The 21,703-nt window shown below is 39.6% G+C and overlaps 1 protein-coding gene across 9 annotated transcripts in view; it reads right to left on the bottom strand.

The window, feature by feature from the left end:
• Positions 1–95: 95 nt before the first annotated feature.
• BCAR3 (BCAR3 adaptor protein, NSP family member) overlaps positions 96–21,703 on the bottom strand; it is an 83,468-nt gene continuing 61,860 nt past the window's right edge. For 6 of the 9 annotated variants that reach the window (XM_039727019.1, XM_039727018.1, XM_039727021.1 and 3 more), the window contains 9 exons: positions 11,549–11,677; positions 9,909–10,351; positions 9,266–9,366; positions 6,872–7,506; positions 4,081–4,196; positions 3,105–3,276; positions 2,791–2,914; positions 1,735–1,947; positions 96–967 (listed from right to left, as the gene is read on the bottom strand). In XM_039727019.1, coding sequence (XP_039582953.1) covers positions 780–967; positions 1,735–1,947; positions 2,791–2,914; positions 3,105–3,276; positions 4,081–4,196; positions 6,872–7,506; positions 9,266–9,366; positions 9,909–10,351; positions 11,549–11,677 — 2,121 coding nt within the window. In that variant the 3' untranslated portion in view covers positions 96–779. Of the gene's footprint in view, positions 968–1,734; positions 1,948–2,790; positions 2,915–3,104; positions 3,277–4,080; positions 4,197–6,871; positions 7,507–9,265; positions 9,367–9,908; positions 10,352–11,548; positions 11,678–11,759; positions 11,899–12,200; positions 12,415–21,703 lie in introns of those variants that run through there. The other 3 variants (XM_039727026.1, XM_039727024.1, XM_039727020.1) reach the window with 3 other exon arrangements.

Raw genomic sequence — 21,703 nt, forward strand, 5'->3', positions numbered from 1 at the left:
CCTGTAAAAAAGTGGTAACACCTTATGCTTTGTCTTCATCCAAGGAAAAAGTACTTACCAAAGTGATTCACCTCAGTAAATGAAGCAAGTTTAACACATACACCCACATTTACTCATGTCTGAAAGCATTTTAATTATCTTGATTGTTTGTTCTTGCCATTTCATCATTCATTCCTGGCAGCATAGCTGTTGTGCAGGCCCCAGCAAAAGCTGAAGTACTACAGAGGCTGCCTTAAAAAAAAGGGGAAGTTGTCCCGACACACAGACTGCTTTCATAGGCACAGTGATGTCTGAGCTTTCTAGTTATAGATAAAGGATCGTTACTGCAACTTGCAGTGTTTCTGTCATTTGTAAATATGCAAATTATCTTCCATAAAGATACACTTCACAATTCCATCTACAGTGTTTTTTATATTCATTAAAGGAATATTATACAACAAATTTCCTGCCCTGTCAGATAATTACTCTATCATTTTATTTACATTATTTGCTTCATCTTAATATTAAGATGCCAATGCCCTTACTCCTTGGCATCATTAAAACATTGCAACTTGGGGGAAATAAAGGGATAACCTAACTGTTTAGAGGTGTCAGTAAATGACTCAGTGACACAGTAAATAAATAATTTGTTTAGAAATCAGTAGTTTTAAAACAAGTGTGCATTGTGCAGTTAAAAGTTCTAAACATCTTGTGAAATGCAAGAAGTTTGTGCAGTATCAAATTGCCAGAAGAATGCTAAGGTTATTTCAAGTATATCACTTAACAGTGTTTCCAGAGTCTTATATACTTAATTGTTCCACCAGCTTCACTGGAGGAGGTTCCAGTTTTCGGGAAAGTGCAGTTAAGATCCGGTTGAATTTCTCGTATCTTTCACTCTGATTAACTTGTGCTCCTTTGCTGCCCCAGAGCAATCTCATTTGAAATTCTGTCTTGAAGATTTCACTCAGCTCTTCGTCTGGCTGGAAACCTAGTAGGTAAAAAGAATCCCACAGTATCACCACCAGGCAAATTTTTTGTTCTGTAGAAATGGCATTTAAACTGTCTTCTCTCCAAATAAGGTGAAGTGCACTGGGTTCTTGTTTGTACAGTGATTTTAACAAGCTCATAAAAAAGTGAAAAAACCTTTCCAGCTTTGACATTCTAATAACACTGATGGCTTTAAGGACACTGGGATAGGTTAGTCTTGATCAGTTCTAATGTCAAGAATTGTCATTATAGTCAGATCTTAAATACAATTACTGATGTATACATGCTGCCTGCAGAAATTACTGTGTTTCTCCCCACTCCCTTAACTTTTCCACTGCAAGTTTGAACAATAAAATCACATTGTTAACATGCTGCTGCTTTCTGGCTGTAAGTGGTCACAAACTCAGTGCTGCAACTTGGATTGTTGTAAAGACTCTGATACAGAGTAGGAATTTTATTTTGTACAGAAGACAGGGAAGTTATCCTCAGTCTGTACTGTACTGCTGTTCAGTTGCCAGAAGGGTCAGCATATTGAGCCATGAGAATTTTGAGTATGTTTAGCAAAAATGCTTGCTGGAGAGCTGTAGTGATGACAATTTACTGTCTGCTTTTAAACAATATTAATGCTGTCCTCAGACTGAATTTCCTGCAGGACATCTACTGCTCTTTCAGCTCCTGCCAAAGAGGAGAAGAATTTCTCTCTCTGACATGCAGAGCACGTGGGCAGGCACCAGCCCCAGCTGAGTGGCAATGCAGCAGTTCCCCTACCTTGCAGCAGCTGCTCGGCCGTCAGGCGGAAGGTCTCGGCGTGCTCCGCGATCAGGCGAGCTGTGCCCAGGTGCCTGAGCATTATTTCACCACTTTGGTCACTGCTTTCCCACAGCTCCATGCCTTCAAACACAACAGCTTGGCGCTCCATCAAGGTAACAAGAGGCATCAGCAGTGGCACTGTTATGTTGTTCTGTGGAGCACTGAGAGTTTCTGGAATGGAGTAAAACCATACATCGCATATCATCAGACATTACTGGTAACTGGAAAAGGTACTGTAACTGTGGTGTCCTGTTTTAAGTTGGAAACTACTATCTGTCTTCCATCTTTCAGATGGAGGACAAATAGCCTTCAAAAACCTTACCTTAAATATACCTGTCATACCAAGTTCCAGTGAACTGGTTGGAGAAGAAGACCAACACCAATTGGCGTTGGAAAGCTTCATTTGCTAGAGAGGGAATTCTGCTGAATTACTGGACACTAGAGGCATAGATTTTCAACATTTTCAAAATTGGTTATTTCAGTAAAACATATCCAGGCAGCTAAAAAGTTTTCACTGTCTACCTGTTCACTTGGAGAAATTATTTTCTCTGCCATGCATCCCTCTAGAAACTAGAGCTACAGTGAATCTGGCACAGGGGCACCTAATCTGGCCAGAATTACCTAACCCATTCTTTTTATTTGAAGATTCATCCTCTGATCTAATAGACAAAGCAAATAGGAAGTAAAATCTGCCAGAGGAGAGAGATTTTATTCCCTAGTTTTTTTGGCAGGATGATGCAATGTGTCATTTTATGCTCGACACAGAGGAAGCAGAGGTGTGGGAAGAACGTTATATTCTGCAGGGGTACAGGAACACAAACACATACTGATGTTTGGCTGGCACACTCTTTGGTTTTGTTCATAATCATATGGCATTATACAAGTTTACATAATTTTAAGGTACAATGCACAGCAATGGAAAGAGCAGCTGCCTCATCTCCCCAGGCTGATTACAGGAAATCAGTAAGGAGAGGGTTAACATGGCAAATAGAAATCCGTGTCACTCGTACTCACTAGTCCAGTCATCTTGTCCTTCATGCAAAGCTTTGCACGATGGTTTCAGCTGTTTTTCATACATAATGGCAGTCTGGGTATAACAGTGTCTTAGAGCCGTCCAGGTTTGTTCTAGTCTACTGACCTGTTCATGCAAAACAGAGAATACCCATTATTGGTCCAAGCAGGAAAAGTACACTGCTACTCACAGTCATAGAATAGTCATGAAGACTATTCTGAAGTTCTCTCTAGTCTTGAAGAAATTGCTCAAATTAAATTAAATAAGCCATCAAACAACTCCCTATTTTGGAACATAAAGAGAAACAGATTTTTACCTGTGGCATTTCCAGTGCTTTCATAATGGCAGAAAATCCATATAAATCCCCTAGTGACTCCTTCAACTCCACAGCAACTTGGATGATCCTGTTTAATGTTGCTGCTCGATCTTCTACATTTCCTGTGCAACCCAAGATGTCAACAGCTATTCCTATTGCCATGGTATTGTGCCTGTAAGTGAAACAATTCATGTGACCAACTACAAATCATCAAATTTACATCTGTTCAAAGATCAGTTCAAAGGTCAATTTTAATCTTGGCATGCCCAGCAAACTTAGTTTTACCAACAGCTTTGCACCAAAACCAATGACACATGGAATAAATACACACAGGCTTTAAATTAATGTTTTAATAAATTCTCCTGAGATGCTACTAACTACGAAATTCTGCTGAAGCACTGAATGAATGAACACTTCTGGGAAAATTGGCCCAATTCCCTTTGTCCTCCACATTCAAATCCTGTGACCCCCACCCCCAGTACCTTAGCAATCAAACTACTAAAGTATGAAGCAGAAAACTTAGATCTGAACACCCTAAGTGTTCCCCCTTAACTCATGCAGAGGTTTTTCAGAAATCTTTGTTAATAATTTTTTACTTTATTAGATCCTTCCTCTAGCCTCCTGCCACATGCAGAAGGATACTACCTTTCAGTCTCCTCCACAGACATACATGCTCAGATAGATTATAGGTTCCCTGAATTTTAGTTTCCTTGAGCTTGTAAAGGAGAGCTGATGGTATTCAGCTGTTCCTACTTTCAACACCTTTCCCCTTTCCCTGTACTACCTGGGACAGTTACCTTACGACCTTAAGGAATCCTTTCCTAATCAAAATGAGTGTACATACCATCCCAGTAAATAATCTGTACATGTGAATTCAGGACACGCAGGAGAGCATTCTTGAAGGAAATGAGGACAGTGCAGCCATGCTTTGAGCTTCTGGTCATCTGCCCTGGCAGTGAGGAACAGGCACATTTACCTCTCAATCAGGTCAAGGCGCAGCTGGTGTCCGTAAGGCAAAGTGATCAGTTCAAGACCAGAGTTCCCTCCCATATTCCTCCTCATCTCGTCAGAAACTTCTACAATCCTTGCCACCTGTCAAGTGCAAAAAACTCTGCATGAATTTCAAAACATTAAAAAAACCCAAAAAAATTCTAGCCCCAGAGAAGTCCTCCAGGTAAGTGCATGGCTTACAGAGCTAAGCATACAGCATGCAACACTGTAATACAGGCATCAAAGAAAAGCTTTAACCTATGCGTGTTCAGTGCTTTACACAAAAAAACCAAGGAAATATTTTTTAAATGATACAGCCATCAGAAAACATACAAGGTGTAATCAGAATGCTTTATCAAACTCCATCCTCTGCTTCCAGAAAGGGATTACTGTGCAGGTTCCAGGAAATGCAGTACACTCAGCCTTTGTCAGAGAGGCACTGTTCTTTGCCTTAAGGACATACAGGCTTGCTTTGCCTTTTTTCTTTCTAAAAAAACTACTGCTCAGAACATTAACATGTTGGTTACACCACAGGGTCCTAAAGAGGAATTAGGTTCATGAAAATTTGTAAAGATGAATCAGAAAAGGACTAAGGAGGACACAATGTTGAGTGGCTAAGGAAGTCAGTGTGAAAGCTGACACCCTTACCAATTTGTCTTTGCCTTTTAAACAGATTGTATTAGCTACTGGTTATCTCAATAGCAATTATAATTGCTAATAATAAGCAAAACCACATGAATATGATGGTGTAAGATTATCTGCTGGTTTAAGTCCTGTATGTTGACAAATTTACGAACCAATCTGCCTGCAATATTCTGGTTATCACCTATCAGCAGGCTTTTTTGGCTGTGAAACAATGAAAGTGATCTGGGCTGCACAACAAGCCTCACCAGTACAAAACAGCACTGTAGAAAAACCTGTTTCACTTCTAGAGAAGCATGAGTGATATGAAGCCCCTGGAGACACTGACTGCTAGTCCACCATTCACCTCATCACTTACCATATGGGGGATTCTTTATTTGAAATGCCACTACTTAAAAGGCAAACTGAACTACTGCTGACACACAGGATACATGAACTTGAGCCTGGGATCTCAGTACAAAGCATTCTGGCCCAGTTCACAGGCCAATCTCATTGCATCATGCAGTTCTTATCAGAGCAGTCTATGCAACAAGTTGCCAGTACATGACAGGAACTGGCTCAGCACTTGGGAGCTGAACATCAAACAGACTTCTCTACCTGTCCCAGCTAGTTACTGTTCCTGCTCCAAAATCCAAAAATCTGTTTATGCAAAGCCCTCCAATGACTTAATTAATTCCAGCAGGCTACTTGATGCCTTAGCTCCATTGCAAAGTTTACAATATTTAACATAAGGAGTCTATTAATGAGCTACTTGACTATTATATACATACATATAAACTCATTACTTCTCTAAGGCATGCATATCCTATGCCTTTAAGCAACATACTCTTTAACAATATATTAAAGATAAATTAGGGCATGCGGGTAGAAAGAAGGAAAAAGTGAATTTTGAAACTGTTAGAGAATGCTCTTAATACTCTTGGAACCATAGTAAAGAAACCTCAATCTACCACTTCTGAGAAGAGTGAGGAGTTGTGGAGCTGAGTTTTTTTGAGTCACCCTGTCTGCATGAAGCCTCACTTAGCAGCAGCCAACAATGCTACTGAGGAAGGAAAAAGCTGTGTTTGCTGCTGGCAGGCCCCCTGCAGCTGGCAGGACTCACACACTTGGCTGCTCCAGGGAACTGCCCCCTCCTCAGACCTTCAGAGTCCATCAGTGCAGCAGCACCAGAGGAGTGCTACTGATGTGCAGAAGCATCTGGAGTATCACCACTCCCACTTCCCTTCCTGTCTGCAATGGAGTTGCACAGTAAGTAGCCATATGTTTTGCTTCTCAAACTCTTCTTAAAAAGACTAAAGTTGCCAAAGGCCAATAAAGCTTGGGGGTTAGACACCCACCACAGCATTTGGTTCCTGTAGCTGCTCTGCAGCAGGTACAGCACTCAGTCACACCAGCAAAGTCATGCAGATTTAACTGCAGTTACATTTCTTTCATTACACAAAGTCATCATCTCATTAGGAGATGATTGACCTGTCTTTCTGATCCATTAGCTGATCTCCAAGCCCTGGCAGCTGACCAAAGTCTACAATGTGAAAAACAGTTCTTTGTGTTTTTTTACATCTTTCTAAGCAATTCCACTAGCACAGTTCTCTCACAGGAGAGCAGAGCACAAGTCCTGATAGCTATTTTCCCACACCTCCTAAGAGAGCTCTAAGAGGGAACTCGGACAAAGATTAGAAGAGCAGCTTGTTTTAGGAGTTTAAATATTTAACTCCACTGAACATTGTATATAATGACCATGTGGCAACCAGGTAACATCTGCCTGCTCTTTGCCCTAACCAGCTATTTCCTGTCATGAGCAGTTCTCTCCACAGTGCTTTACAGAACAGAGAGCTCTTCCTCCAAGACAGGAGAAAGGCTGAATCACAGACATGCAGCAACTGATAGGAGATTTAAAAGACATATGGAACTTCAAGAACTTGAGTCTAAAGTCAAGCATGAGGACAGACCTTTAGTTCAAAGAGTTTGTGAATATTCTTGTTCTTTAAAGGGAAAACAAACACCCTAAAAATTCCTGTGAGCATTACAAACATTACATTAGCTGCAAATCTACCCATTATTCTTTTCAAATTAGTTCTCTGAAACGTCTAAACTGGCACAATATAAAATAAAACACTTTTTTTTTTTTTTTTTACCTTGCAGTCCATTCTGAGAATATGCTGTGCAATAATCTTTGGGTTATTGTTGGTGAAGAGCTCCTTAACTCTTCTTAACATGGATGTTTCCAATGGCTTGTTTTCAGGGGGAAGTAGTTTGGATTCAAAATCATTCGGTTTAAAACTAGACACTGTCTCATAAACAGGTGCAGAAAAGATGCTGTCTTCTTCAGCCATCTGAGCTGAAGCTTCTGAAGGATCTGCAGGGTTCATTGCAGGATCTTCATCAAGGATCAAATAGCTTGTTTCAGAGTTCCTGAATGTTGCCTTCTCATTTTGTGTCAGATGTTCCACATAACTGTTTTTCTGACACAAGGGTTGTTTTGCTGCTGTAGGATGTCTGGCAGGGTTGAGTTCACAGTAATGTCCTTCAGAGCTGTGGGAAGCCAAAGGAGAATCTGGGGTCTTCATCAGGGGGGCTTTGCTAGGTTTAGGGGGAGGCTTTGGACAGAGCTGACTGTCTGATCCTCTAAGAGCTTCCCCTAGCTGTGACTCTGAGGTGACTTTCTGAACAACTGTGGGGCTTAGAGATGGTTCACTGCCTGTTCTAAATGCAGGTGAGCTTGGACAGGAGTTTGCATCTGCTTCAGGTAATCGAGATGGATGTCTTGAACCTGCAGGGGAAAACAAGTGTTTTAGAAGGCCAAAATACATACAATTCCTGGTGCCTGTGCCAGGGTTCATCTCTTAATGCTATTTCCTAAGGATACTATTGACAGATCATGTCAATTATTCTCTGGCAAAATTGTGTATTTTGAGGAATGACCTAGCCAGAAAATTCCATTCACTTGCTGATCCTCCCAAAATCCCAGACACATGGAACAGCTGCACCATAGTATTATTCTGTGGTAATGCTGACAATACTTCCAGTCCCTGTTGCATACATAGGCTGTCCTGTCAGAGCTGGATGGCCTCCATGGCTTGGAATAGGAAGTTTCTTTGTAACCTGATCTAGGTTATATAAACAGCAACTTCCAGCTGTATCACATAAAAGATGAGTCATTTCTGAGAATGACAAGTTTGAGATGAAAGCAAAACTTCCCAAAATCAAGCCTGAACCTGAACTAAGGCATGGAAGGAATGAACTTCAGAAATGCTAATCTTTTTGTGAAACAGAGCTAGTTTGAAGAGCTGGATCCATGTACTTCTGTGTTTTTATGCCTCATCCTGTACTTGCTGCATATGGAAACCTTGGAATCCTATGTGCAATTGAGTCCTGTATCAGATATTCCCAAGCTGCAATTCTTGGTGCATTTGCTGGTATTGACAGCAAAGTGGCCAGTTGCATCCTGTAGGTATTACTGCTTGATTACAGGTATAAAACAAAACTCCAAATCACAGGCTGTCACCACCCTTAAGCAATATAACAGGACCTGCTCAAAGAATCCCATAATAAAATGCACAGTAGAACTCTTCAGGCTGTTGTGGTACCAAAATAAAAATATCTGCAGGCATGGACTGGAATAATATTCAACTACAGAGGGACAGAAACTTGCCTTATAAATGTCTGTCCATCCCACTGTTAAAACACAGCAACACATTCTATCAAAATACAGTCTCACTGTACAAATACTTAATATTCTCTTTGTCATGAAAACTCTTCCTACAATAGGCATGAAGAATTTTAACAGTACCATATTCAAAACAAGCAGCCTTGGAAGTCAATACTAATTTGTCCACATGGGAAGAGATGCACTATTGCAAGCTTCTACACACAAGTGTGTTATTATGGAAAAAACTATTAAACTTTTGAAGAATCTGAGAAATTAAATGCCCCAAGTGTTGTCACACCATGGATCCCTTGCTTAGGATGACAGTGGCCATAGAACCAGACAGCAGCAAAAGGAACAAAAAGCAAAAGGTATGGAGGGTAGAGAGATTGAGGGAGACAAAAGAACAGAACTGAGTACAAAAGTCATGGCAGTGTTTTTCTCCTAGTGAGGAACATTACCTCATCTGCATAGTTTACCCTGAGAAGATGTGGTTACCAGAATTTCCATGAAACACCACTTCTACTTAAAAATATTTTGTCAGAAAGACATGAGTGAAACAAGTCAGTTCTTGTCAAGCACAAGTGAGGAAAGGTAATACCATAAAAAAAAGGTATTAATGCCAACCACAGCTGTCTTTTTTTGGTGTGGATGCCTGTTGAGTTGTGTGTTAAGGTTCTCAACTACCTGGTGCATAGTAAATAAAAATCCTGTTCTGGTGACTTGAAGAGAAGGAATGTGTTAACACAGCTTACAGTGGCCATTAAATATAATGTATTTACAGTACTCAGAACATTCAGCAGTCTCACTTTGGTCTGAAGAGTAACTGACCACCTGGATACACATTGATTCTACGTATGAAACTTCTAATTACAAAACATACCTATTAGCAGATAGCTCTCTGACTGGTGAGCCTTTAAAGGGAATCTTTTCTCCAGAACATGATCCAAACTAGCTGGCTGGCTACCACTTTTTTCTTTGTTTCTAGGGTAAACAAAAATGAAAACAAAAACATATCAATATATGCAGCACTTAAAATACGTATTTAATTGCCAGAATATATAATAACCAGTGCAAGGATCATTAGCTTTCCACTCAGGCAGCTTATGACAATAAAAGTTACTTCATTTATTCATAAACTGCTGTTGTAGTGGCTATGTGTCACCCTGCAGCATTTATGAAGGTATTTCCTTTCTAATGGAACATTTTATTTGGACACTGAAATTAAGATCCATTGTCACACATTTGAGTTTTTATTTCAGGAATCAACTATGGAAAAACAGACTTCTCTGGAGCAGCGGCAAGATGTTATTTTAATCCTTTGTCTTACATGGTCAGGATTTGCCAAGTCACTGCAGAGTGTCCATTTGTTTTCACTTTGTTGATTTGCTGATCCTTTGCTAAAAATCAGCAAACCGTCATGCCTAGTATTCCATGTCAAATCGGAGTGAAAACTCACATCACCTCCACCAGGAGCTGACACACTTACTCCATTTCCTTCCATAAGGACAGCAAAATTAAGGTACCTCAGAAGATTTCCTCTGGGTATGCTCTGCTCCGGGGATTGCATGCTGGATATACCAAGACTCAGCCTTTTTGCACTTTCTGTTTTTCCTCCAGGGGTGCTTGGCTCTTTTTGTTGGACTGGAGTTACACCATATTTTTCTTCTAGATACCTGAGAGGCACAGTCCTGTTGATGGGCTGAAAAATAATTGCTCCACTCTGCTTCGATATTGGTGTGCGGTTCCCAACGTAGTATCTGACTAAGCCAGGGATAGTGTCAAAACTTTCCAGTTCAAACTGGTACTGAACACGACAGTAGGCTTCATTGAGTCTTAGAACTGTTTTGTTGATTTTAAAATGCTGAGGGGTGTTTTTCCACTGACAGGTAAGAACAAAGTTCCCAGGACTGGAGAGAGAATCCCTAATCAGAAAATCTCCATCTCTCTGAACAAGGCCTTCTGCCACCTTTGAGGAAAAAGAATTACAAAAAAATTACTTTCAGAATCAGAAAACAATACATTACAACAAAATATTCTTAAACACAGGAATTAATTTGGCTACACTGCAAGAATACACAAAGTCACAAATACAAAGCAAAGCACGAAGTGTGGTAGAAGAATTATGTCTCCAATTCTAAATTAAAAGCTCATCCCACAACAGAGATCTGAAAGGGCTTCTTGGAAGGAGCCAGCAGCCAGAAGCTGACCCACTTTTGCATATGTATTTCTTCTAGTTTGCTAATAGAAAATAAGGCATGAAGGGAAAGCAGTGACCCAGGAGAGATCTGAAAGGGCTTCTTGGAAGGAGCCAGCAGCCAGAAGCTGACCCACTTTTGCATATGTATTTCTTCTAGTTTGCTAATAGAAAATAAGGCATGAAGGGAAAGCAGTGACCTGGGATTTTAAGTTTAAAGCATCTGAATATAGTCACACTGAAGTTTAGAAGCCATTGATACAAGATCCTGGATTCTGCCCCTTCATTGTTACTTTACATGACAGAAGCTTTCATTTTTTTTTTTAATCTTTGTGAACACTGCATGTACATACAACTGACTAGGAAGAGTCAGAGACACCTTGTTTTTCTGTTTTGAGTTAGTCCTCTCATGAGATCGATAAAAGGGATGCCAAGGGCCAAGTGCGGCACTGAGCCGGCCGTGCCCGGGGCTGAGGGAGGCCCGCAGGGGGAGCTCCAGCGGCTCTGGAATCTCCGACCCAACCTCAGCCTCACCATGTCTGGAACTGCATTTCTAAGGATCAAAATGTGATTGAATTGCTTTTGCTGCAGTTATTTCTTCCCCTCCCCCAAGTTCCAAGCACAAGAAAGAAAATAAACATTTTAATTTTCATTAAGAATACTGAACCAAATTAATGTCAGTGTTCTCTAAACAATATGCGATCATAGTATTCTTATACAAAGCTTAAATTCCATTTCCAGATTTATTCAGTGCACAAAACTCCTGAAATGCATTTATTTCCCACCAGGGTCTGCCCTGAATCCTTCCTCTGCCTCATTTTGTGCCAAGCTGTGATAAATACCACAGCTTTCATACAAATAGGCTTTATGTTCCTACTAAATTAGTTCAGAGATATGCACAGCACATCAGTGAGATTCTCCTTGTCTGTAAAAGCTCAAAGCACACTTGGCAGAGCAAAGACCACGTACCTGCCGGGGAATACGTCCGTGGTACCAGGCATGGCTACGCAAGTCTTCGCTACTCAGCTGCAGCTCTTCCTCTAACTCCTTCTTCAGCTTTTCCGGGCTGCTGTCCATAGCCTGCCTCTCCCTAGAAAACTGCAATAAAAGATTAAAAGCTTCCATTGTGCCAAGTTTAGTGATTAACATTTTACCTGGGTTATAACTTCCATCATATGACCTGCACTGGAATGCAGGTGCTGCTTTCAGCAGGCTGGCTTGGCTTTGCCCTCCAGATTGTGTTTGCAAAGCCCAGCATTCTGTGAGATAACATGTGATTGTTCTACACCGCACAGAACGGAGCAAAGTGTTCTGCCTGTACACCAAACTAATAACGACACACCTACAAAGTCACTTCTCTTACTTCCTCTTTCCAGTAAGAATTCTAACTATATCCAAAAAAATGGAGCTGGACCCAAATGCCCTGCTCCACTATTCTTCCTCCTGTTTAAACTTCCATTTTAAATTCAGATTCTTTCCCAGCAGCCTCCTTTGAACCCATCTAGTTAAGAAGATTCCAAATGCATCGAGACAGGCTAAGCTGGATACATTTAGTTGTTCAATATTTCTGTTGCCAAAGAACCAATTTGCCAAAGTAAAATTTCAATCTTAAAGGGCTTACTCCTAGTAGTCATTAAATCTGCACATCCAAGATGTTCCCTTCCTAAAGGACCAAAGCTCCTGTTGCCCCTTAGCACTAAAGGCACAAGTTTTGCTTGAAGACATCTCCATCACCACTATACAACTACAAGACAGTTTTCTGGAAAATTTCTGTCTTCATCTCTTTTTGGAGCACAGCTTTCATGCTGGCCCACTCTGGCTGGCTAGTCTTTATGGATGCAGTGTTGCTAACAGTGAGGTGCAGGATCCTCTCTGGAGTAGCCACATTCTCTTTCATAAGCACTCAGAGTAGGGAAGTACTTTGAACTTCCTTTCATTCTCCAAGGGCTGGGACTCCAGCCCATCTTTGTTGTGCTGAAAAGTTTCAAAAGCCTGAGAACATGTTTGACACTGATCAAAGAACCAGAGTATACCCTCTCTTCAGAGAAAGACCATTAAAAAAAAGAAAAGAAAAAGAAGAGGGATAAGGAGAGAGGGGGTGGACCTCCAGTAAAATGCAGATTTTGGTCTTGTGCATTATGGATTTTTTTCTTAGGTCTGGATATGAGCCAAAGCCCATGGGTTCCTTTAACTGACACACTGATGCAAATGAGAAACACATGCATTATTTAAAAAAGAGCTGGGAAGGCTTGCCCACCAATTCCCCTTCTTTCCACAAATTTCTTCTTCACAGTGAATACTCACAGCACCTAACTGTGGGAGCAGGTGGCACACATTTAACACTTCTTTCAACGACCCTCCCTGCAATTTCAGGCAGACTGAATTACAACAGATTACCAGGCAGCAGATTTTTGGTGGAATAATGCCAGAGGAGGGATCCTGCTGCCAAGATAATTCAAACATGCCGGGAGCCCAGAGAAATTCTGAGATAGATTGTCCTCTTCTCTCTGCTTTTCTCAGAGAAAACTAAGGCATCTCTTAGGCAAACACTAGTACCTAACATAGAAAGGCAGAAGATAAAAACAAGCTGGTAAAGAACCACTTTTCACCTTAGCTTCCCAAATAACACCCTATTCTGTGAACCAGAATTAACATAGAAAGGCAGAAGATAAAAACAAGCTGGTAAAGAACCACTTTTCACCTTAGCTTCCCTTCTGTGAACCAGAACAGGGTGTTATTTGTCCATACAAATTTGGTTCAAAATGTACAAGCACTTTCATCAAGGAGCAAATTCTTTGTGCTTTTGTACATTAAGGTTTTGCATCAACTCCTTCCAAGCTTTATGACAAGACTCATATTTTCACAGTTATGCAAAAAGAAACCATGCCACTAGAGAAAGAAGACCTTCACTGAAAGGGCTCATTCATAAACCCATGTACAATAGGAAGAAGTGAAGTTACTGGATGTATAAGGAGCCACAAGAACAGGCTTGGTGAGGACTGAAGTCCAAAAGCATATTGAAGTGTCAAAACATAGTCAGGGAAGGCCAAAAACTCGCCCTCCACTCCAAACCCTTGTGACCTATCAGGCCAGCACAGGTGAAGAACACCTGGCACACACCTATCACTTGTATTTCCCAACTCAAATGGCTGGGCACCCATTTAAAGCTGACTGGCAATGATTCTAAAATTAACAGCCCTTTCACTACCACATCTTAGAGAATGATAGCAAGTATTGTAGCATCTACACAAGCTGTAGGTAGAGTGAAGAATACATAAACTGAGCTGAGGCTTTTCAAAAGCACCTTTCCCGCTGACTGCACAAGGAAGTGGCTGGGGAACTTTTAAAATACCCCCTCCAGGGTAAACAAAAACATCCAGCTGCAATGGTGTAATTAAGATCTTAAAGTCAAAGCTATGTGTTTTACCAATCTTCTGAGAGGAACTACTACTTTAATGTGAATCGTATTTAAGGTTTCAAAAGATGTTTTTGACTGAATAGAGATCTTAAAGAACCAAAGCTACTACAGAAATTGTTACCATCTTTCCAAAAGCATCTCCCTGTATCTCAGTGGTAGGCAGAGCTACTGAAAATAGAACAGACTATGGGATACAAAAGCAGTAAGCCAACAAAAAGAATTATAAGATAAAGAACTGAAAACCTATATAGGATGAAATGGACTAGTTTCATCCATGGTACTGACATGAATTATCTTAAAAACACCAGGATGATCCACTTGGAGACACGCATTGATTACAAATACAGCACAAAAACCTAAAGTTTCTTCTGGTGGTTGAATGGATTATTCACTACTCCAATGAAGTTAATGAGACATATATTGAACCTGAACTACATCTAACAACACAAAAAGAAAAACATTTAAGGAATCCAAACCAACTTAATTGGTTTGGTTAACATTCATAATTATTGGTTTGTTAAAATTCCTCTCCACTATCATCTACCACATGGAATAAATTCTGATTGCCAGAGAGGTCAGATGTCTCCTGAGATGAAGCAGACACATTTAAATAATCTTTGTGCAACTCAGAACTTAGTGGAAGAACTCCAGTGGCTAGCACAAATCCCAGGATACACAAGGGGAAAACTGCCTAGGTAAGCAAGTTCAGTAATAGCATGTCTTCCTGGACAGTTTTTTGTTCACTGAGACTGCTTTCTTACAGAACCTGCTAAAGGAGAATGGTGACTGATGAACTGTAATCTCACCAGCCAGCACCTTTCTATGCTACACACTACACCCGAGGCCTCTGCTCTCCAAGAATCTCTGCAGACACTGAACTTCACATCATGCAAGACTCAAAAATCACTCCAGGCACAGCCAGTGCAAGCGTGCGAGCCTGTAAATAATGAAGAGGGTAGACTTACAACAATTATTAGCTATGCCAGTGGGCTTTCTTTCAAAAGAAAACATGACTTATTCCACAGAGCATGATGCAGATGCTTCAGCCTCATTTCCTAATAGCACCCAAAAGTTAATGGGCAGCAATGGTAGGCTGTAAATTTGCACACACTTCATGGTGACAAACTTCACTTAGTACTATCTCCTTGTTTTATTTCTTTGCCTAAGACACTTTGTTGGCTCCTACTCAATGACAGAAAGAAAGCTGAATTTATATCTACAACTACATAGCGCAGTGGATGGTAAAGAAATTTAAAAATAATCTAGGGAAAAATGAAAGACTGCAATGTATTTTGCAACAAAACATGGTCAAAGCAACACAGGGAAGCTTCCAGTTTAAATACTTTGAGATCTTTAATAGTAACAACCCTGTCAGATATCCCTGGAATAAAAAAGCAAATCAAGTCAGCAGTCACTGTTTTCAAATACAGATGCTTTTCCTGGCCTGCAAAGAACTCCCTGTAAGTGTGTGCTTTCCAGAACTGTTTGTTCACATTTTAGTTGCATTGTTTCCAGTCCTGGTGCTATTTTAAGATATTTCTGCCCATGCTGAGCTTTTGTGAACAGACCTGTTTTGTGAACAGGTCCTTAAAATAAAAATACTTAACTACCTAGTAATACAATATTATCACCCTCTGGCAAAAACCCTCAAGCCTACTTACATACACTGTGCAAAACCTAGACAGCCAACACTTTAGAAGGAGGGAAAAAGTTTCAGTCAATAGTTGTAAAACTAAGAAACTCCTTGGCAGTTTATTATATTTCACAAAGGATTTGTACTTCAGGGCCATTAATCTAATAGCAAACTGTGCTTACAACAGATGCAACAAGCTATCCTTAATGTTACATATTATGTTACTTTTTTTTTTCCCCCAGACAAGTGTTAATCTGGCATACCAAACCTGGAAAATATCAAAGTTTAAGGAAATAAAACATCAAACTATGATCTCAGGGCAAATTTGAAGAGGTCTTTACTTACCTATCACAATATACTGTGCCTCTGAAATTTGTCAATGTATTTTAATGGGAATTTCTCACAATGATCTGCTGCTTATGCATGCAAGGGGTCACTTTCATGTGAGTGTTTGCCACTCTTCAAAGGCAAATATATTTCGCTATACCAAGCTCTTGTGTCAACCATCCTCACAGAATATTTCACATTAGATTGTGCTGAACAATCTACTGTATGAGGTTGGCAGTAAACAAAGAGAAGTCCCACAGTTATTTCTGTATTGATATTAATTAATTCCTCTCTAAGGTGAGGATGTTTGGTTTATTTATTTATTATTTATGTGTTTTGGGTTTTTTGTTTGGCTGTAGATTTTTTTTTAATTTTATTTTTTTTATTTTCCTAAAACAGTTTGAATTATGAAGGAAAGGCTTTTAATTTTAGATACTGTTTGGAAGTGGTCCAAAATCTGTCAAGCTAGAGCCCCTCATTCAGCTCAGATGAAGCCAAAATTCACATCATCTCGCTCTGTATCCCTCTGGCAAAGCATTATTCACGCAAAGCACAGCCAAGATCTGTTATGGGTACAAGTATAAAGGGGGCCACATTCCCATCCAGTCTCAATTAGTTCCTGGTGCTTTACCCAGCTCTGCCAGGTGACAGTTAAATGAGCCCAACAGGCAGCCTTGGAACCACCTGATTTCCTGTTGCCTTGAAGGTTTCAGGAAAAAAGAAAGAGATGGTTATTAGAGATAAATGAGAACAGCTTTGTGAAAACTGGCGTGATCTGAGGAAGAAAGTGAAGTCCATAATACCTTTCCCAAAATTTTAGTACTTTGTTTAAAGTTTTCATAAATGTACTGAATCCATCTAAACCAAACACATTTAAGATTTCTCACAAATCCATCTTTTCTCCAACATGGGAGGCCTGCTAGGTTTACTTAAATACACCATGAATCCTGAACTGTGACTTTCTGACTGGGTAACATCACTAGGTCCTACAGAACCTCCAAACAAATGAGAAGATGGGAGAAACTGTGATTAATTAAAAACTTAAATTTTGTGAGATTTACTTTTAGCCAAGTGGATAATTTAACAGACCAATTGACAGAAAATATAAAGGGGATGCTGGGGCAAGAACAGGAAACACACATATGAAACAAGAAAGAAGGGAGAGGTCACACAGATACTGGACACCAAGAACATCTGGAAAAGTGAAAAAAATAATGAAGTTTCTCCAATTCCAAGCGACTAGAAAGCAGTCAGCTTGTTCATACAGAAAATTAACATTTTATTGTCAAAGTCCCAATTCTGGATCAATATGTAATTCACTGGCTACAGAGATCTTTTCAGTCTTTAATCCTGTGCCCTTGTGATCCTAACCAGACTGCCTATCTGTCACTATGAATACAAGCACTTACAAAAACACAATTATATGAATTTATGAGTACAATGTATACAATTTCACTTATAACTCTACTAATTGGCCACCAAACACAACACACTTGCACTGAGCATTTACATGTAGAACCAAATGCTCCAATATTGTTCAAAAACATTCTTGTCAGTCTTATTTTCTCCTGTACAGAAAAGCAGCATCATTGGCCACGGCCTTACAAAACAAAAACAGACAGTGATTTCTGAATAGCTTTTGTTTGAGAAAGAACTAACTGGAAAAAGGGAATTCCTCAACACAGGAATCCATTTCTGACTGACCTGGAAACTGAACCACAGCTGCTGGAACGTTCTTCACAGAGGCTTTCTCTAACCTTCCAGAGGCACAAAGTTCACACAGGACTACAGCAAGTGCTGTGTTAAGTAAGAGGAGGTACAGAATGGGTGATTTACCCAGAGATGAATTAATACAGGAGAACGACAATTTTGAAGCCACCAGGTTTCCACATGCTTCTTTAGGTAACAACTTTTTGTGAACAACTTCTTTGGTGACAACTTTTGAGGTTACTAATGAAAACATAACAAATTATAATGAAAACTTTCCCCAAGACTGCAATGGCTCTTTAAAGTCAAATAAACTCAATCCTGTGCATATTCTCACTCTGCTGCTATGAACAACAGAAGTTGTCTGTGTTCACAGGAAGGCAGCCAGTTTTTCTGGTTTTGGCTGTTATAGAGTTAATTTCTTCTCGGTACAGTGCAGTGTTTTGGATTCAGTATGAGAACAATGTTGATAACACCCTGATGTTTTGATTGTTGCTAAGTCTTGTTTATTCTAAGTTAAGGACTTTGTGTCTCATGCTGTGCCAGTGAGGAGGTGCACAAAAAGCTGGGAGGGAGCACAGACATGACAGGTGACCTGAATTAGCCAAAGGGATATTCCACACCACAGAACATCATGCCCAGTATATAAAATGGAGAATTACCTTGAAGCAGGGCTGATAGGAGTTCAGGAACAGGGTCTGACATCAGTCAGGGGGTGGTGAACAACTGTATTATGCATCACTGGGTTTTTTTCCTCTCTCATTATTTACTAGTATTATTATATTTTAGCTCATTTCAATTAATAAACTGTTTGTTTGTCAGCCCAGTTTTGACTCCCCTCTCCATTCTGCCAGGGTGGGGTGGGTGAGTGGCTGCGTGGTGCACAGCTGCCAGCTGGGCTCAAACCATGACAACTAATAACCAAGATACTTATTTAGAATGAGGGAACTAAAAAAAGCTCTTTAGTGCAAAGATCAGTTTAATGTTAAGTGAAGGTAATGGGAAAACGTAATTCTAGTGGGTTCAACAACCATTTTCCAGTACACCACCACACTTACAACAAATCCTCACATTTCTATGTAACCACATTGAGAGCTAGGAGAGCTTCATTTCTGGAATACAGACCCTGAGAAAGCCTGAGTTGAGAGTTGGTCAAATCATAATCCCCCACTCAGTGACCCTGGAGATTTACATTTCCAAATGTAAATTATGTTAGCAGTTATGTAATGTTTTTTTTGCTTGTTTTAATCTGAGACATACCTAAATAATAGGTACTACCAAGAAATTAAATGCATAAATACCTACTGAAGAATATTCCCATTCCCATCAAGTCACTAACAGAGCACCAGTGGACCCTGTGCTATCTACATATTTATGATACAAGATAATCAAACTTCTACTGCAGTGTAACTATAAAATTAACATGGGAAATTGAAAAGAATTTTATAATATAATACTCATCAAAACTCAAACTTGGCAACAAGACAATGGGAAATCAAAGTTCAGGGAGCTATACAAAATTTCACATAATTTGAGCAGTCAGTCTTTTCACATCTGCCCCTCTCCAACAATAACAAATCAAACACTGAAAGGCAGACCAATAATGCTGAGTGGTGATTACATGTAACTCACGTGTTATCAAACCCAACTGCCTCCACACACATGCTGAAACTGGATCTATGAAGCCTGAGGATGCCAGTGAACAGATTTAGATCACTGCACACTGAAGAAATATTAATTAAGATCTACTATCTATAAAAAGTGTTTGCAATTCACCCAAGATAAGAGATGGCACTAGCAGTGAGGAGCTGCTTATAAAAGGCTTCTTACGCACGTCACACTCACAGCATTAGCACATTACTCACTGATGTGCTACATCAACGTGCTGGAAGTTAGAAAACTTGGCACTCCTGATTACTGGAGTGGCTTTCCCCTTTTGTGCAGCTTCAGCTGAGGGTGAATCATAGCAGAGAATTAAGAATGAAAATACTTGAACTTCAAGGCCCTTCCCCCTCTGATCATGACAGCAGTACTGACTAGTATGAAAAAAACCCCTGTCTTGTGGCAAAGTTAATTTCACTAATTTAGACCTTCACATTTTTAAGTCACCATTGATCTAGTCTTAATTTACTTCTCCTCTTCCAAAAAATGCAAATTTAAAGAAAAATATTTTGGCTTGGAAGTGGCACAAGTCACAATTTAGTATTTTCTATAACTCTCTTCTTTTTTTAAACACAAACAGGAACCCCCTTGCCTTGAAGTTTCTCTATTTCCTTCAATGTAAAAGCTGACCTTGACAGTAAATTGCTATAAAAAACCAAAAGGGATCATTAAAGGTACTGACACATCATGACTAAGAATGAGTTGATCCAAGTTCAGATGTTCTGCACTGATCATTGTATTTTCTATTAATGCATGGGAAAAGAAACCAAATATCTGCTGCTGAGACCTCAGTTTCACACACTAAATTTTAGTGCCACAAAATATGAGTGCTCAAGTGTTGTACTACTTCCTTTGCTTTGATGGGACACAACAAGGCATCTCTGAGCTTGGCCACATACTGCTTTCAATTAAATTGGATAACATAATGAATTTATCTCAATGCAGAAAAGTCTGAATCTCTCAGGGGTAGCTGAGAACTTCAGTGTGATTATTTATGAATCAATTTGGTATTTCATGACACTTGTAATTGCTATCAAAACCAAGAATTAACTTGATCTAATTACACAAACTGATTTTGCCTGATTTTAAAAATTTAAAAAAAAAAAAAATTTAAAAATTAAAAGCTGATGACTTCATTTCATACCATCTTATTGTTCATAGCATTCTATGCCCTTTAGCATTTCACAGAATCCATACCATTGGGCCCCAGGGTTCAGACCTTACGTGATTTGACCACCAGCTGTTTCCACACCTACAGCCACTTTCTCTTCAGCAAATGCACCCCAGTTCCCTACCATCCAAACTTCTTCAAATAGCAGTTCATCAAATATAACTATTGCTAAATCTGAATACTGGAACACATGCATTCAAATCTATTTTAAATGCTGCAAATCTCTTTAAATAGAACATTATTTTTGAAAGATCCCAACTGTAATTTGTTTCTACATAAAAGGTTTTATTTTTCACCCTCCATTCAGCAAACACTATTAATGTTTTTCAGTTTCTCTAGAGACTATATGGATTAGACTAAATGGAAAGTTGCCATGACAACACCACCGTTCTTTTAGGTATTAGAAATTCATGCCAAGTTAAATAAAGGGCATATGCATGGTCAAGAACAAGTTTTCTAACTGCTCTGACAGCCAACAATAAATTCCAATGTAATTTTAAAAGTTCTAGAACTGGAGAATTAAGCCTAACAAGAATGAAAATCAATTACAGCACAATAGAGCATCTTCAGCACTCTATTGTGATGATAATTGCTGACATCTGTCCCAGATGAAGAAGAAGTCAGTCAGAAGAAGCCAATCTGACCGGAACCACTTTTTCAGAGTGCCCAAAAGACCCACACTCCACTTTCAGAAATGGACAGTTATAAGGCTACATCACTGAAGGTGAGAGAAAGGGACAGCTGTTCCCAACTTTTAAGTGCTTCCATCGAAGTTTGAAAGCCATGGCCAGAAGACAGCAACCTTCACATCCTTCCTCACTGCAAGTGCTCCATGGTGTTAAAGAACAATTAATATATTAATCTTAAATAAAATGATTTAAAAGTGTAACTCACAGATCATCTAAAGTAGTTAGACACCCCACATGACTCCAATTCCCAAGTCACTTAGACACTTCTGTTACTGTGACTCAAAATTATTAAAAAGGCTTTTCCTGTACTTACAGTGCATATGCAACATTTTTGCATAAAGTAAATAATGTCCCTGTCCATGGCAGGAGGATTGGACTAGATGAACCTTCAAAGACTCCTTCCAACCCAAACCTTCCTAGGAGTATATGACTTTGTGTATCTTGCAATTAAAAAGTATCTAAAATATAAGGACCAATCTAAAATTGTCTGAAGCATTTAAGAAACATCTGCAATCCT

Source organism: Passer montanus, unplaced genomic scaffold, assembly GCF_014805655.1.
Source record: "Passer montanus isolate IOZ18808 unplaced genomic scaffold, ASM1480565v1 scaffold60, whole genome shotgun sequence".
Lineage (NCBI taxonomy): Eukaryota > Metazoa > Chordata > Aves > Passeriformes > Passeridae > Passer > Passer montanus.